Source organism: Pseudophryne corroboree, chromosome 6 (genome assembly GCF_028390025.1).
Source record: "Pseudophryne corroboree isolate aPseCor3 chromosome 6, aPseCor3.hap2, whole genome shotgun sequence".
NCBI classification, from domain to species: domain Eukaryota; kingdom Metazoa; phylum Chordata; class Amphibia; order Anura; family Myobatrachidae; genus Pseudophryne; species Pseudophryne corroboree.
In genome coordinates, this window is record NC_086449.1 from 289434622 (window position 1) to 289453971 (window position 19350).

General features: G+C 44.1%; 1 protein-coding gene across 1 annotated transcript in view; it reads left to right on the forward strand.

Moving 5' to 3' along the window:
• The window catches only part of UNC13C (unc-13 homolog C), a 1008422-nt gene that overhangs the window by 789640 nt on the left and 199432 nt on the right, over positions 1-19350 (forward strand). Inside the window, exons 26-28 of the mRNA XM_063926117.1 lie at positions 644-732; positions 3409-3558; positions 6504-6627. Of these exons, the coding sequence (XP_063782187.1) occupies positions 644-732; positions 3409-3558; positions 6504-6627 (363 nt within the window). The remainder of the gene's footprint in view (positions 1-643; positions 733-3408; positions 3559-6503; positions 6628-19350) is intronic.

Genomic DNA, 19350 nt, shown 5'->3' on the forward strand with positions numbered 1-19350 from the left:
TACTCTCACACCCTCCTGACCCTTGGCCAACATTGCTGGGTGACCATATCATACAACCCATTAAGAAACTTTGCAATCTGGTGGACCATTATGCAGTATGTAACATCTATCCTTGTGTATCAATGCCTATTTCCCTATAGATTGTAAGCTTACAAGCAGGGCCTTCCTACCTCTATGTCTGTTTGTTTTTACCCAGTTTTGTTCTATTACTGTGGTTCTAATTGTAAAGTGCAACGGAATATGCTGCACTATATAAGAAACTGTTAATAAACAAATAACTGCTACGTGGTGACCATATTGCACAACTGTTAAGATGACAGACTGTACATACATCAGCCTTTGCAAAAGTTTAAAAGTATATATCCCATGATACTTAGCGCGATGGCTGCCTTCCTGTTGTACATAATCTTAAAGCCAACAAACTGTTAAATATGTCATTCACAGAAATTATTGGATAGGCCTAAGTATAAAGCTCTGTCACTAAAATGATGCAGGTGACAGATGGTGCAAGCCTTACTTTTTTCATGCAAAAAAGTGTACTGGGAAAACCAAAGAAAATACTATACTATAAGTAAGAGGCAGGATATGAGATATATTTTAATATTTGTACTAATTAGATGTATGTAAATTTTCCTCTCTGCAGCTGGATCCTGACGCCAGTGCGATGCTGAAAGAACTGCAAGTGAAGCTAAGTTCAGTGCTTGACGAGCTCAGCTGCACATTTGGGGCAAGGTAAATGCAAATGCATCTTAAAATATGGAAGACGTAAATATACGCTAGTTCTGTTTTATTTACCATCCTACAAGCAAGACTAATGTATCAACGTTAGAGGATTATTTCTGTCTTCTTTGAAGGTACAGATATGGCCGCCATCAGCTTTGCCGATAGACATGGCACTTGCAAGTTGGCCGTGCTTGTGCACTATGTACACACACGGTGCATAGGAATGCATGGGTGCATATGCTCCCATAAATGGGTCACATGCGGGCTCGGCTAGATGCAGTCATGATGCAGCCACTTCTGTATTTAGTTAGCATGTTTAGTCTAACCCACTGGTTCCCAAACTGGATGCCTTGGGGCACTTCCAGGGGGTGCCTTGGGTTGGTGGTCCAGGACCAATTCAAATTATTTATGGTCTATGTGATAGGCAAAACCAGTGCTGGTGGCTGCCAGTCATAAAATGTGGGAGACCGACGCCGGGATCCCGACAGCTGGAATACCGGCAGCGAGCGCAGCGTTCACCACAGGGTTATATTCCCCCTCGGGTGGTGGCATGGACCACCACCTGGGTGGAGATTTCGGGCGGCGATTAGGATTCCGCCCACTGGTATTTCACCGGCTGTAGGGATTCCAGCATCGGTATCCTGACAGCCGCGATCCCAACAGCCGGCAAAATAATTGCCTCCTGTAAATCCTGTCCCTCCCCACATAACTGAACCTAAGGATGACATATTAACACAATTGATTTTTTTCTGAATTTCTCAATAAGAAACTTTTGGCCTTGGTGTGCCGTGTATACAATTCTGATACTCTAGGGTGCCGTGATTCGGAAAAGTTTGGGAATCCCTGGTCTAACCTGTTTACAGAGCCTTTGTCTTTATCTCTATCCCATAATCCCTCTATCTAATCCACAACCAATGATGTCATTATGTTTTGTGTTTGCAATCCCCTCACAATACAACAGATTGGGGTGCTATCTGGCAGCAGGGGAGGGTCTCACATGTTCAAGGGCATGGTTAATATCAGATCCCAAAGTCAGAAAATAACACAACAAAAAGGTCAGAGTGGACCCAATTATGGATAAGCTTCACCAAACTGCTTCATAAACCTGTGCACCCCAGCTCCATAAACCTGTGCACCCCAGCTCCATAAACCTGTGCACCCCAGCTCCATAAAGCCATGTATCCCAGCTTCATAATCCTGTGCACACCAGCATCGTAAAGCCATGCACCCCAGCTCCATAAAGCCATGCACCCCAGCATCATAATCCCGTGCACCACAGCATCATAAACCCATGCACCCCAGCATCATAAAACCATGCACCCCAGCATCATAAACCCATGCACCCCAGCATCATAAACCCATGCACCCCAGCATCATAAACCCATGCACCTCAGCTCATAACCCATAAAGCCATGCACCCCAGCTTCATAATCCCGTGCACCCCAGCATCATAAACCCATGCACCCCAGCATCATAAAGCCATGCACCCCAGCATCATAAACCCATGCACCTCAGCTCCATAAAGCCATGCACCCCAGCTTCATAATCCTGTGCACCACAGCATCATAAACCCATGCACCCCAGCTCCATAAAGCCATGCACCCCTGCATCATAATCCCGTGCACCACAGCTTCATAAACCCATGCACCTCAGCTCCATAAAGCCATGCACCCCAGCTTCATAATCCCGTGCACGCCAGCATCATAAAGCCATGCACCCCAGCTCCATAAAGCCATGCACCCCTGCATCATAATCCCGTGCACCACAGCTTTATAAACCCATGCACCCGAGCATCATAAACCCATGCACCCCAGAATCATAAACCCATGCACCCCAGCATCATAAACCCATGCACCTCAGCTCCATAAAGCCGTGCACCCCAGCTCCATAAAGCCATGCACCGAACTTCATAATCCCGTGCACCACAGCATCATAAACCCATGCATCCCAGCATCATAAACCCGTGCACCCCATGCCTTGTAAGTGATTGCCCCTTTAAAAGAAGTCAGAGATCGGCCTGCATTCCGCACCTCCAGCGATCTCGGACACCATTGCATCCTGCCCTAGATACGAAATTGACTCTTTTTAACAGTATAGGGAGTTTTATGCACACCCTAGAGCATAGTCTGTTTCATATGTTTCTTCTGAGACCAGAGTAGTAGGAAGAAGCAGTGGTGCACTGTAGAAATTACGAAGCTTCATAAGTGCACTAGATTCATAAAAGGAAGCTGCTGATTGACCATAGTTACATGGATCTACTAAAATGTTCATGTTCATGTCTACAGAATAGCTAAAGACAATTGATTGTGTCAGCTTGTCAAAGGGACCTAACAGTATAAATTATGTATTCATTTATCTAAGAATCAATGAATCTAGATACATATAAATATATATATATATATATATATATATATATAGCACACAGACATGTCTGCAGGATTTGATCCAAGAGAGTTGGATCACTACACAGTTGGAGAAGAGTATGGGACGTAACCACACAAAAATGTACAGACTGGGGATTCTAAACATAGATAATAGATAGAGGGGGTGATTTGACAGAGAAAAATAAATCTTTTGTAGAATTGTTCTTCAGAAGATACACTTTACTAAGGTGGCTGACAAAGCAAATCAACTGAAAAAACTAAAGAAATCTAAAAATGTAATTGGACTTTCTTCTTTTTCTAGTTTCCAGAACATAATTGAGGACTGTGTGAGACAAATGAGTGTGGAATTAAATCAGATGAGAGGGAATGGAAATGCATCCACAAACAGGAACAATGCAGCCGTGGATGCTGAAATCGTTTTGCGCCCATTGATGGATTTCCTAGATAAAACGTTCGTATTGAAAGTCCTGTGGTGGTGTGCTATCAACTCCAATGGAAGCTATTTAAATCTAGTCTCCTTAAACATGGTGAAATGAGACCAGCTTTAGTACATATGGTAGTGGTAGTATCATTCTCCAGCTAAAGGGGCAAATTGCAGGCAGACACGCAGGAAAACATTGCTAAACATAGAGGTTTATCTTTCTGGTAAGATTGCTCAAACAGCATACTCAGACCATAATAAAGCAGTACTTTGCATGTTAAGTTGTTACTAATTAATAATCAAGCCATACAAACAATGAATATTTATGGGGCACAATTATTTATTTTATTTTTTGGGGGTATGCAACAAATCTACAAAAATAATATTTGAATTATGAAGACGATATAAATATTTATGGGCAAATATTATAAGAAACTGTGACAATAATATTTTCATTTAATTATAGCCACCCTCATTGGTTAATTATTGAGGCATCTGCATACTGGTAATTGTAAGCCACAGAATTAGTTTCTAGATCATTCACTAATTAAGATTATTGTAGGTACATCAAGTCTTATGGTCTTCATCTATTGTAGCCCACAACTGGTATACATGAGCGCCATAATTACGAGCCACCACCCAGCGCTCAAGACTGGGGGGAAGGGGGGGGGGTGACCCGTATTTGAATTGCAGGGTCTCTTGAATGGCCCCTTGCACCTGGAGAACTGTATAATTGCTGGGACAGGGCGGTCCATGGTGCATTTGTGCACTGCTACAGCACTGGTATAAAGGTAGTGAAGACCATGGGGCTGCCCATAAACAGGGAATAAGAACTGCGTGTTCAGTATCAGAACCTCCAGTACTACCTGGCCATCAGTTGCTTGTGATGCTGTGCTAGCTTAGAATTCTCTGGCTAGAAAATATTTGTCTACAAGCAGTCTTCAGTAAAGAAAATGTGTTTAATTGCTCCTTTCACAATGTGCATTAGGTGATTGCTATCCCTGGCAACTTATTTTCATAGTACCGGTAATGTGTAATGCAAAAGTTATTATTCAGTTCGTATTGAAATATGTTTAAGTTAACTTGTGAAAATGTGAAACCGAGGGGCTTAACATGTCCTTTTGTGATAACACTCAACTATTTTTGCATGAACACGCCAGCTTTATACAGGGAAGAAGTGCATTGATCTGCGTTCCAGTATTGCAGTGCCTGTAAGGGTATAAAATGTAGCAAATTCTGCTAAACGGGAGTAGGGTAGATCTGGGAGGTTCATATGTACATATGATGGTAAGCTGCTCAATCAGATTGTGATTTCACTCAGGTGCTAAAAGGGAGGGGTAATTCTGTGTAAGAAAAAACAATTTGTGTTCCCTAATGCACACTGAGTGAAAAATAATAATACTACATAATAATCAGATAATACAGAGATCTTAGTTGCGTATATCTGCAGATATAGGGTTAAGCCCCCAGGCCTGAAGGCTTAACCCTATATCTGCAGATATACACAACTAAGATCTCCGTATTATCTGATTATTATGTAGTATTATTATTTTTCACTCAGTGTGCATTAGGGAGCACAAATTGTTTTTTCTTACATAGATCTGGGAGGTTCCCAGCTGTAGTAATATAGTACACCCACATATCCTGTAACAATGCATTTCCAATTTGTGGGATATAATTATTTAAATAAGACTAAAAGGAAAAGCAACGGGTCGGAGAATTCCCTGCTTTGTTCAGGGCACTTTCAGTTGCCGACCGCGGGGTCTATTCATTTGAAGCCGGAACTGCCGTCTAGTCAGAAAGAAGTCAGTTTACGACTTTTGTAGGTTGAATCATGATTCGACCTATTCAATGGGGCTGCAGTTTTTCTGACTTGTCGGTGGACACGTGGATCTGCAGATTAGCAGCGGATCCACGAGTTTTGCAGCCAAATCTGACATGTTTTAGTCCCGTTTTCGACAACGTCAATCCAACTTTAAAAAATGTCGGATTGGCATTGTCGAAAATGGGCAAAACCAGTCAAATTTGCCTGCAAATTGAATACTGTATTGTTGGATCCTCTCCATTGGAGAGGATCCAACATGCCTTGAATAGACCCCCTTGCCAGGCCAAATATAAACAGGATTTTGTATTTTGACCAGTATAAGAAAAACGGTAAAACACTCAAAAGTAAAATGCAATAAAGAATCCTAAATGTACCAGTACTCTAATAACGAATATTAGATGTAAATTAGGCTAAACTGAGTAGTACTTTACGAAAAAAATTGAAAAGATTAAAGGAGCAGGTGGTACAAAGTATCTGAACTAACCAAGGAGGAATAGCCAAACCCATAATATTGTATGACCACAATGGCACCACTGCGGTTGGTGACACCAGGTGTGAGAAATAGGTTGCCTATGCGTATCTTCTGTGCGCAGTCTCGAGAGGAGGAGGGTTGGTTTCTTGGAATGCCCCCATTTTAATCACTCCAGGGGCGTGCCCAGCATTTCCAGAGATGCTGTGCTGCTCCTAGAGACTCTGCCTGTACTGTCGGCTCCTCCTGACTAATAGGATCCGGGCGCTGCATGATAATGTTACAGCACCCGACCCCTGGTCACTGTGGCGGAGGCGGCATTTTGGTGTCACCCCCTGGAAGGGTAACACCCCCAGGTGCGGTCTGTACCACCCTAGTGGTGCCAGTATATGACCACACCCCATCCAGTGACATACCGGTACTTCACAGTGGCATACAGTAGCATCTCCACAGGGGCCCAATTGATATTTCAGCTCTTTTCAACATGCACATTTGTAGTGAAACAGCTAAAGGTCATACAGAGTTTTTTTATGGGGGCCTTTTTTAATATCTGGAATGTAGACGTGCTGCTCGTTATCGTTATATGAGGGAAGTTAAGCACATTTGCACAAAATAGAAAAGTTGTATAGCAACAATAAAAACGATATTGTTCTTATGCTTTTTTAAATCTGATTATTTTAGGTTATCGGTCTCAGCAAAAATATGCGAGAAGACTGTGCTAAAACGCGTTTTAAAAGAGTTATGGAAGCTAGTGCTTAATAAAATTGAAAAGCAGATTGTGCTGCCACCTCTAACAGATCAAACAGTAAGTAACATTGCGGCTTTCTTATGTATTAGGGTATCTTGTTTTCATTGTTTAGGTGTTAGGGAAATTGTATTTAATATTTCAAGTTTCTTTTATCTTTCACAAAAATTATTATTATTGTTATTGTTGTTTTCAGTTTTAAAAATGAAACATTTGACATGACTAGGTTATCTTGTTTTTATTTTAAACACTCTTATTACAATGAAATAAAATAACAATTTTCTATCACCTTCTTACTATTAATACCCCCAGTTTAAACAGTTGTGCACTGATTTGCTAACAGGCAGGGAAACACGGAATTATCATCACCGTTATAAAAGGCAAACTGTGCCGTGGTGGGTCCTCTGCAAATGAAGGGACTGCTCTTAGAATTGCCGTCAAAAGCACATAAGCAGTAATTTGTATTGGGGAAGGGAGAGTGGGTGTAATATTCCTAGAAATAATTAGTAGCAAATGCCAAAGGACATTTAACAGTGGATAGATAATATCCTGTCCTTCATATAAATGTAATGGAATAGTTTTGTATAGTGTTTGTGTGAGTGAGTGTGCAGTGTTTTCCACAATAGTGGAAATTACAGAAATCTCCAGACTTGTGTTTAATAGAAAAAAATGAATAAAAAAACCCCCCACCATCAAACAGTTCCATAAATATGGATGCTCACCAACGTTTCAGTCCCCGTCCAGGACCTTTTTCAAGGTAATGCAGAGAGATAACAGCGTCAAATGAGTTAATCAAAGTCAAAAGAACCTAAGAGAGGTATACAGCACAGAACTGGAACTGTGGATTATGCATCCCAGGCCCCTGTTAAATATCTGCTATCAGCTGAGAATGGGGGCCAAGCCCGCTCCGCTGGGCTGTCTGATGCGTTCCATAGCCCGGAACGCAATACTTACTTCCGGTAAATCCAGAAGTGTCGGGCCAGCATCTACCTAAATATACTAGTAACACAATGATACATATAGTATGATGCATCCTTACTAAACATACAGAAAAACCCGGGGACAAGCAGGTGGGGAGCGTCAGGCATTTCCGATCATTTGGACCTGTGCGCTCCGCCGCCATGAGTCGCAAACGTCACTTCCGGGAGGGACCGGAAGTGAGTCACGGGGGTCTCTGGTAACCTGGTGATAATATGGTAGCGTCTAGTTTACCTTCGTGGAGAGGACCTTTCCCATAACCCCCTGGGTCCATGTCACAATCTATTTGGAATAGTAAAGTGTGGCGAGTGAAGCGAGACACCAAGCCCGAAGCGTGGGTCCAATGCTGCATGGAAAAATAAAATACTGTAAAACAATGATATACATAAACATATAAATGCAGGAATATCACCAGGGTTAGAGAGTACACAGAATCTAGATGTATGACGTGGCATACAGTTAAATAGAAACCATATGAGGGGTGATATATGTTGGTGTGGTTTATAGACACAAACTGAATACTTTGGACAGAAAGTCAAGAAAAAAATATTATATTAAATAGCCAGAGGGAGTAAATATGCTGTTTTGCTGTGCTGGTCCCCATATATCAAAATATACCACCCAGTACCTGGAAAATTCAGGAAAAGGTAAGTATCGGTCAGGGCAGAGGTTCTCAAACTCGGTCCTCGGGAGCCCACACAGTGCATGTTTTGCAGGTCTCCTCACAGAATCGCAAGTGAAATAATTAGCTCCACCTGTGGACCTTTTAAAATGTGTCAGTGAGTAATTAATACACCTGTGCACCTGCTGGGTTACCTGCAAAACATGCACTGTGTGGGCTCCCGAGGACCAAGTTTGAGAACCTCTGGGTCAGGGGAAGCTTGTAACGAGACTATTGCAATGAAAGTTAATGAACATACATCAAAGGTCCATACAACAAATACTGCTCCCTTTCAGAGTTCTGATATCACTACTTAAGAAAAATGGATAATGGATTATTCTCATTCATGCCCCTGGGGAAGCATGAGTCTGGAGAGTGCTATCATTTCCACTATTGTGGAAAACACTGTACTATAGAGGGGTTGGACTCTGATTTGGCACCTCAGCAGCAAACTATACATATGTATTATTTCCAGATGTAGATCTGATGGTATTTATAATTGATGGGTAAAGAGTCCAGATTATATATATGTATATATATATAGAACAACAAATGAGGCGGCACTCGGAGACTTTGAAAGCAAAAAGTTACTTTAGTGCATAAAGTGCTAGATCGACGTTTCGGGGTACTGGACCCCTTCTTCAGGATAACACACAGTGCAAATTAACCACAATTTATAAGAACACAGGCGTGGGGGCTTTTCAGGGGTGAGTGTTCCTATAAATTGTGGTTAATTTGCACTGTGTGTTATCCTGAAGAAGGGGTCCAGTACCCCGAAACGTCGATCTAGCACTTTATGCACTAAAGTCACTTTTTGCTTTCAAAGTCTCCGAGTGCCGCCTCATTTGTTGTTCTATGGATTTGGGGGTCGTGCCCTATTGGAGGGCACCGGAGCAAGTCAGCCCTGGGGGCAGTCTGAGTGCCGGCGGTATGTGTGTGTGTGTGTATGTATATATATATATATATATATATATATATTGTGACAAGAACACTGGGATAGTGTTTGAGGGCAGGTATATTTGTCCCAGGTTCTTGTCTTACATGTTTTAGAAAATGTTAACTTCTAGGAAAAATGCTTTTTGTTTTGTCTGAACCTTTTCAGTTTGCTGTAAAAGCTGGGTAAAGGCTCTGAGAGAGAGATAAGGCGAGTTCTAGACATTGGGCCCAGTTCCGGTCTTTGGCCTCACAGAGGGCTAATCAGGGTTTCAGCTGTGTAAGAGTGATATAGTGCTTCTAACCTGATTAGTATGGGCAGACTGCCTGGGAAGGCTGCAGGATCTGTGTGTGAGAGACACGCTTTCTGATGCAAGTAAGCTATACAGTATGTACTGAAGAACTCTGTGTTTTGTTTAGTGACAGTTAGGAACATCTTATGTTTAGTTAGTGCCGGACAGGCAAGGTATTTTTATTTTGGGGTTTGTTTTATTTTCTGTTTCAATAAAACTGGCCGGGGTCAGTTGTACCAGAAACTGGACTTGTGTTGTTCCTCAGCTGCTGCGTCCTGCCATATTCCCCAGGAAAAGGCACCTTGCACCCCTACAGTGTTACAACTTGGTGGAGAATGCGAGCACCGATCTCGCTACCTCTCGCATAAGTGAAAGCAGCAGCTTTGTGAGGCCTGCAGAAAACGGTGGTTTATGCAGATACAGCCCAGTGTGAAGTTACTGAGACTCACCCCTGAGGGTTTGATATATGTCCTGGGTGAAAGCAGCTGCAAAGCCGCCTGAAAAATCTGTTGACATGGAGGATCTGCTTAAAGCCTTGCTGCAAGCTACAGCGGCTCAGCAGGAGGCCAACCGACAGCAGCAGGTGGCAATGGAGGAAAATTGGAGACTACAGCAGGAGGCCAACAGACAGCAGCAGGTGGCAATGGAGGAAAATAAGAGACAACAGCAGGCAGTTGTTGATGAACTTTACAGGCAACAGCGTCAGGATAGAGAGGCCTTAGCAGAAGTGGTGCAGAGACTTGCAGCTCGGGTTGGAGATGTGGCCGTCAGTGCTCCAACCAGCTCTAGTTCTATACGAGCCAGTCACTTCCTGCAGAAAATGACAGAGGCTGATGATGTGGAGGCCTATCTGACCACGTTTGAAAGGACTGCCGAGCGTGAGAACTGGCCGAAAGCACAGTGGGCCAGTCTGCTGGCACCTTTCCTGTCAGGTGAGCCCCAAAAAGCTTACTTTGATTTAAGCCCTGCTGAGGCTCGGGACTATGATAAACTAAAGACTGAGATCCTGACCCGCCTGGGAGTCACGCTGTCAGTACGAGCACAACGGGTGCACCGTTGGCTGTACGCCATGGAGAAGCCTCCGCGCTCCCAGATGCACGACCTTATTCAGCTAACAAAAAAATGGCTACAGCCAGAGACATTAACTGGTCCCCAGATGGTGGAAAGAGTCGTCATGGACCGCTACTTGAGATCTTTGCCCATGGTCCTGCGCAAGTGGGTGAGCCATGGAAACCCGGGTACTGCTGACCAATTAGTGGACATGGTAGAGAGGTATTTGGCAGCAGAGGAACTACTGATGACCACCCAGCAACCCATAGATCCTCGACAGCGCCCTTCAGTAAAGACTGGTAAGACTGTTCCGTGGAAAAACGTTGCTGGGCGGTTAAGAGAACGCAAGGCTGGAGAGACTGTAAACACTGGCCCTGGAAACAGGCCAATGGGGCTAGAACGGTCTATGCTGCCCAAATGGGTTGATAATCGTGTGGTTAAATGTTTTAGGTGTGGTATGCCAGGTCATGTTATTGCCAATTGCCCAGTCACGCAAGAACCCATGCAATGTGATGCTGCCTTTGAATGTCGCAGAATATCTTTCTTTGCTAGGTTAGCCTGTACTGTGGTACCTTCACCTGAGCTGGAAAAACAAATGTGTGATGTGTTCTTAGAAGGTAACCGGGTAGAGGCCTTGCTAGATTCAGGAAGTTACCCTCATGAAAGCTGGGTTAGTGAACCCCTTAAAGGTCCAGCAAATACCTATTGGGGTAACTTGCATACATGGGGATACCCAACATTATGCCACTGCTGAGGTGAATATAGAAACTTGTTGTGGGTCAGCAATGGTTAAAGTGGGACTGGTCCCTACCTTGGTGCATGAGGCCATAATAGGGAGGGATTTTCCTCATTTTTGGAAACTGTGGGAATCACGGTTATCAACAGATGTGAGAAGTAAAAAGCCAGTTGATAATACCGGTGATTTTATGGATGTACGTGGGTCTTCGGAACTTTCTGGCCCTTTGCCTTTTGCTAGTTTGGCTGGGGAAGTGACAGATGGGGAGTCCAGTGAGGACCCTCTTGCCGGGAACAGAGACATAGTAGTTAGAACTGAAAGCGTGCCTGACCTGGAGGTAAAGAAGGATCTGTTTGCGTCTGAACAGTTAAAGGATCCTACCTTAATAAAGGCTAGAGAGAATGTTAAGATTGTTAATGGGGAACCTGTGGTACCAGGTGACAGGGTTACGTATCCCCACATGGCCATCTGTAATGAGCTCTTGTACCATATTGTCAAAAGGGGTGAGGATGTGGTGGAACAGCTGGTAGTTCCCCAGCCTTATCGGAGAACGGTACTAGATTTAGCTCACAGTCACGTTACCGCAGGACATTTAGGGGCAGAAAAAACCACTGAAAGAGTTTTACAAAGGTTCTTTTGGCCAGGGGTTTATAAAGAAGTGTCTGAATATTGTTCTTCCTGTCCTGAGTGCCAGTATCATGCCCCTAGACCCCATTTCAGGAGCCCACTAGTTCCCATGCCTATTATAGAGGTCCCGTTTGACAGAATAGCCATGGATCTCGTGGGGCCCTTGTTAAAGTCTGCTCGGGGCCATCAGTATATCCTGGTAATTATGGACTATGCCACTCGATATCCTGAGGCTGTCCCTTTACGCACTATCACAACCAAGGCGATAGCTAGGGAGCTGGTGCAGGTATTTAGTAGAGTGGGAATACCAAAAGAAATTTTGACTGACCAAGGTACTCCATTTATGTCAAGGATCATGAAAGAATTGTGCAAGTTATTTAAGGTCACTCACCTCAGGACGTCCATCTACCATCCCCAAACTGACGGGTTGGTGGAAAGGTTTAATAAAACATTAAAAAGTATGTTAAAAAAGGTTGTTGAGAGAGATGGGAAAAACTGGGATTGTTTGTTGCCCTACTTGTTAATGGCCATCAGAGAAGTTCCTCAGTCCTCTACGGGGTTTTCTCCATTTGATTTGTTGTATGGTAGACACCCCAGAGGGCTGTTGGATGTTGCCAAAGAGACGTGGGAAGGACAGCCCACTCCTTATAGAAGCGTTATTGAGCATGTAACACAAATGCAGGATAGGATTGCAGCCGTGGTACCTGTTGTCAGAGAGCACATGGAACAGGCCCAAAGTGCTCAACAGAGGGTCTATAACCGGAGTGCCAAGATACGGGAATTTGCTCCTGGAGATAGAGTTCTTGTTTTGGTACCCACTGTGGAAAGCAAATTCCTAGCTAAATGGCAGGGTCCATTTGAGATTAGGGAAAAAGTGAATGAGGTTAATTACAAAGTATACAAGCCGGGAAAGAGAAAACCCGAACAGATCTACCATGTTAACTTAATCAAACCCTGGAAAGATAGGTTGTCTCTGTCAGCGGAGCCTTGCCCTTCGGTGTCTTCACCCCGGTTGCTTCCCGCAGTGAAGGTGTCAGAGACATTATCAGCTGATCAGAACAATCAGGTTAAAGAATTTCTCATCCAAAATAGGGAGGTATTTTCAGAGCTGCCTGGCCGAACGACCATAATAAAACATGACATTGTCACAGAACCAGGGGTCAGGGTTCATTTAAAGCCATATAGGATTCCTGAAGCTCAGCGAGAAGCTATTTCTAAGGAAGTTAAAACCATGTTAGAACTTGGAGTCATAGAGGAGTCTAACAGTGAGTGGTCCAGTCCCATAGTGCTCATCCCGAAGCCCGACGGTAGCATACGCTTCTGTAATGACTTTCGTAAGTTAAATGAGGTGTCCAAGTTTGACGCATACCCCATGCCCCGTGTGGATGAGCTTGTAGAAAGGCTGGGAACAGCCAGGTTTCTCACCACATTGGACCTGACCAAAGGTTACTGGCAAATACCTTTATCTGATAGCGCCAAAGAAAAAACAGCCTTTTCGGTTCCGGAGGGGCTGTACCAGTATAAGATGTTACCCTTTGGGTTGCATGGGGCTCCAGCAACCTTTCAACGGGCGATGGATAAAATTTTGAGGCCCCATAGAAAATATGCAGCTGCCTATTTGGATGATGTGGTAATTCACAGTACAGACTGGGGGTCACATTTGATTAAAGTACAAGCAGTACTGGACTCAATCAGAGAGGCAGGGTTAACTGCTAACCCAAAGAAGTGCTGCCTCGCAATGGAGGAGGTCAAATACTTGGGCTTCACCATAGGCAGAGGTCTGATTAGGCCCCAATTGAATAAAGTTGATGCTATTCAAAACTGGCCTCGTCCAGTGAATAAAAAACAGGTAAGGGCTTTTTTGGGAATTACTGGGTACTATAGACGGTTTATTCCTAATTTTGCGACCACAGCGGTGCCGTTGTCAGACCTTACCAAAGGGAAGCAGTCAAATGTGGTGAAATGGAACCCTGATGCAGAAAAGGCGTTCCAAGCGTTAAAAGTGGCTTTGTGTTCACAACCGGTGTTGATAACACCAGATTTTTCAAAAGAATTTGTGGTACAGACAGATGCCTCAGAGGTAGGGATAGGTGCTGTGCTGTCCCAAACCAGAGATGGGGACGAACACCCTATCATTTATTTGAGTAGGAAACTCAATGAGCATGAAAAAAGGTATGCCATTGTGGAAAAGGAGGCTTTGGCCATTAAGTGGGCACTAGATACCTTGAGATATTACCTCTTGGGTAGACAATTCAGACTAGTGACAGACCATGCCCCTTTAAAATGGATGTATGTAAATAGAGGCAAGAATGCTCGTGTAACTAGATGGTTTCTAGCGTTGCAGGACTTTAAGTTTACTGTCGAACATAGACCGGGAACACAATTGGCCAACGCAGATGCATTGTCTCGCATCTTCTGTTTGGGGGCTACAAGTGTTCCGGCCCCTAGGTCGAAACAGGGGAGGGGGATATGTGACAAGAACACTGGGATAGTGTTTGAGGGCAGGTATATTTGTCCCAGGTTCTTGTCTTACATGTTTTAGAAAATGTTAACTTCTAGGAAAAATGCTTTTTGTTTTGTCTGAACCTTTTCAGTTTGCTGTAAAAGCTGGGTAAAGGCTCTGAGAGAGAGATAAGGCGAGTTCTAGACATTGGGCCCAGTTCGGGTCTTTGGCCTCACAGAGGGCTAATCAGGGTTTCAGCTGTGTAAGAGTGATATAGTGCTTCTAACCTGATTAGTATGGGCAGACTGCCTGGGAAGGCTGCAGGATCTGTGTGTGAGAGACACGCTTTCTGATGCAAGTAAGCTATACAGTATGTACTGAAGAACTCTGTGTTTTGTTTAGTGACAGTTAGGAACATCTTATGTTTAGTTAGTGCCGGACAGGCAAGGTATTTTTATTTTGGGGTTTGTTTTATTTTCTGTTTCAATAAAACTGGCCGGGGTCAGTTGTACCAGAAACTGGACTTGTGTTGTTCCTCAGCTGCTGCGTCCTGCCATATTCCCCAGGAAAAGGCACCTTGCACCCCTACAGTGTTACAATATATATATATATATATATATATATATAGTTTTGCATGCCATAGACTCAGAGATTTAGCCATGCCTTGTGATTTTTCTTAATTTGCTTCTTTAATATGCTACTTTATACTAGAGATGAGCGGGTTCGGTTTCTCTGAATCCGAACCCGCCCGAACTTCATGGTTTTTTTCACGGGTCCGAGCAGACTCGGATCCTCCCGCCTTGCTCGGTTAACCCGAGCGCGCCCGAACGTCATCATGACGCTGTCGGATTCTCGCGAGACTCGGATTCTATATAAGGAGCCGCGCGTCGCCGCCATTTTCACACGTGCATTGAGATTGATAGGGAGAGGACGTGGCTGGCGTCCTCTCCATTTAGATTATAAGAGAGAGAGATTTACTGGAGCTTAGGACTAGGAGGAGTACTGTAGAAGTGTAGAGAGTGCAGAGAGTTTACTAGTGAGTGACCACCAGACAGTGCAGTTTATTTAATATATCCGTTCTCTGCCTGAAAAAAGCGATACACACAGTGACTCAGTCACATACCATATCTGTGTGCACTGCTCAGGCTCAGCCCAGTGTGCTGCATCATCTATATATATTATATATCTGTCTGACTGCTCAGCTCACACAGCTTATAATTGTGGGGGAGACTGGGGAGCACTGCAGTGCCAGTTATAGGTTATAGCAGGAGCCAGGAGTACATAATATTATATAGTGAGTGACCACCAGACAGTGCAGTTTATTTAATATATCCGTTCTCTGCCTGAAAAAAGCGATACACACAGTGACTCAGTCACATACCATATCTGTGTGCACTGCTCAGGCTCAGCCCAGTGTGCTGCATCATCTATATATATTATATATCTGTCTGACTGCTCAGCTCACACAGCTTATAATTGTGGGGGAGACTGGGGAGCACTGCAGTGCCAGTTATAGGTTATAGCAGGAGCCAGGAGTACATAATATTATATTAAAATTAAACAGTGCACACTTTTGCTGCAGGAGTGCCACTGCCAGTGTGACTGACCAGTGACCTGACCACACTGACCACCAGTATAGTTAGTAGTATACTTATATTGTGATTGCCTGAAAAAGTTAAACACTCGTCGTGTGACTTCACTTGTGTGTTGTTGTTTTTTTTATTCTATAAAAATAAAACTCATTCTGCTGACAGACAGTGTCCAGCAGGTCCGTCATTATATAATATATAATATATACCTGTCCGGCTGCAGTAGTGATATATATATATTTTTTATATCATTTATCATCCAGTCGCAGCAGACACAGTACGGTAGTTCACGGCTGTGGCTACCTCTGTGTCTGCACTCGGCAGGCAGTCCGTCCATAATTGTATACCACCTAACCGTGGTTTTTTTTTCTTCTTTATACATACATACTACTACGACATCTCTTTATCAACCAGTCTATATTAGCAGCAGACACAGTACAGTACGGTAGTTCACGGCTGTGGCTACCTCTGTGTCTGCACTCGGCAGGCAGTCCGTCCATAATTGTATACCACCTAACCGTGGTTTTTTTTTCTTTCTTCTTTATACATACATAGTTACATAGACATCTCTTTATCAACCAGTCTATATTAGCAGCAGACACAGTACAGTACGGTAGTTCACGGCTGTGGCTACCTCTGTGTCTGCACTCGGCAGGCAGTCCGTCCATAATTGTATACCACCTAACCGTGGTTTTTTTTTCTTTCTTCTTTATACATACATAGTTACATAGACATCTCTTTATCAACCAGTCTATATTAGCAGCAGACACAGTACAGTACGGTAGTTCACGGCTGTGGCTACCTCTGTGTCTGCACTCGGCAGGCAGTCCGTCCATAATTGTATACCACCTAACCGTGGTTTTTTTTTCTTTCTTCTTTATACATACATAGTTACATAGACATCTCTTTATCAACCAGTCTATATTAGCAGCAGACACAGTACAGTACGGTAGTTCACGGCTGTGGCTACCTCTGTGTCTGCACTCGGCAGGCAGTCCGTCCATAATTGTATACCACCTAACCGTGGTTTTTTTTTCTTTCTTCTTTATACATACATAGTTACATAGACATCTCTTTATCAACCAGTCTATATTAGCAGCAGACACAGTACAGTACGGTAGTTCACGGCTGTGGCTACCTCTGTGTCTGCACTCGGCAGGCAGTCCGTCCATAATTGTATACCACCTAACCGTGGTTTTTTTTTTTTTCTTCTTTATACATACATAGTTACATAGACATTTCTTTATCAACCAGTCTATATTAGCAGCAGACACAGTACAGTATGGTAGTTCACGGCTGTGGCTACCTCTGTGTCTGCACTCGGCAGGCAGTCCGTCCATAATTGTATACCACCTAACCGTGGTTTTTTTTTCTTTCTTCTTTATACATACATAGTTACATAGACATCTCTTTATCAACCAGTCTATATTAGCAGCAGACACAGTACAGTACGGTAGTTCACGGCTGTGGCTACCTCTGTGTCTGCACTCGGCAGGCAGTCCGTCCATAATTGTATACCACCTAACCGTGGTTTTTTTTTCTTTCTTCTTTATACATACATACTACTACGACATCTCTTTATCAACCAGTCTATATTATTAGCAGCAGACACAGTACAGTACGGTAGTTCACGGCTGTGGCTACCTCTGTGTCTGCACTCGGCAGGCAGTCCGTCCATAATTGTATACCACCTAACCGTGGTTTTTTTTTCTTTCTTCTTTATACATACATAGTTACATAGACATCTCTTTATCAACCAGTCTATATTAGCAGCAGACACAGTACAGTACGGTAGTTCACGGCTGTGGCTACCTCTGTGTCTGCACTCGGCAGGCAGTCCATAATTGTATACTAGTATCCATCTCCATTGTTTACCTGAGGTGCCTTTTAGTTGTGCCTATTAAAATATGGAGAACAAAAATGTTGAGGTTCCAAAATTAGGGAAAGATCAAGATCCACTTCCACCTCGTGCTGAAGCTGCTGCCACTAGTCATGGCCGAGACGATGAAATGCCAGCAACGTCGTCTGCCAAGGCCGATGCCCAATGTCATAGTACAGAGCATGTCAAATCCAAAACACCAAATATCAGTAAAAAAAGGACTCCAAAACCTAAAATAAAATTGTCGGAGGAGAAGCGTAAACTTGCCAATATGCCATTTACCACACGGAGTGGCAAGGAACGGCTGAGGCCCTGGCCTATGTTCATGGCTAGTGGTTCAGCTTCACATGAGGATGGAAGCACTCAGCCTCTCGCTAGAAAACTGAAAAGACTCAAGCTGGCAAAAGCACCGCAAAGAACTGTGCGTTCTTCGAAATCCCAAATCCACAAGGAGAGTCCAATTGTGTCGGTTGCGATGCCTGACCTTCCCAACACTGGACGTGAAGAGCATGCGCCTTCCACCATTTGCACGCCCCCTGCAAGTGCTGGAAGGAGCACCCGCAGTCCAGTTCCTGATAGTCAGATTGAAGATGAAGATGTTGAAGTACACCAGGATGAGGAGGATATGGGTGTTGCTGGCGCTGGGGAGGAATTTGACCAGGAGGATTCTGATGGTGAGGTGGTTTGTTTAAGTCAGGCACCCGGGGAGACACCTGTTGTCCGTGGGAGGAATATGGCCGTTGACATGCCTGGTGAAAATACCAAAAAAATCAGCTCTTCAGTGTGGAGGTATTTCAACAGAAAAGCGGACAACAGGTGTCAAGCCGTGTGTTGCCTTTGTCAAGCTGTAATAAGTAGGGGTAAGGACGTTAACCACCTCGGAACATCCTCCCTTATACGTCACCTGCAGCGCATTCATTATAAGTCAGTGACAAGTTCAAAAACTTTGGGCGACAGCGGAAGCAGTCCACTGACCAGTAAATCCCTTCCTCTTGTAACCAAGCTCACGCAAACCACCCCACCAACTCCCTCAGTGTCAATTTCCTCCTTCCCCAGGAATGCCAATAGTCCTGCAGGCCATGTCACTGGCAATTCTGACGAGTCCTCTCCTGCCTGGGATTCCTCCGATGCATCCTTGCGTGTAACGCCTACTGCTGCTGGCGCTGCTGTTGTTGCTGCTGGGAGTCGATGGTCATCCCAGAGGGGAAGTCGTAAGCCCACTTGTACTACTTCCAGTAAGCAATTGACTGTCCAACAGTCCTTTGCGAGGAAGATGAAATATCACAGCAGTCATCCTGCTGCAAAGCGGATAACTGAGGCCTTGACAACTATGTTGGTGTTAGACGTGCGTCCGGTATCCGCCGTTAGTTCACAGGGAACTAGACAATTTATTGAGGCAGTGTGCCCCCGTTACCAAATACCATCTAGGTTCCACTTCTCTAGGCAGGCGATACCGAGAATGTACACGGACGTCAGAAAAAGACTCACCAGTGTCCTAAAAAATGCAGTTGTACCCAATGTCCACTTAACCACGGACATGTGGACAAGTGGAGCAGGGCAGGGTCAGGACTATATGACTGTGACAGCCCACTGG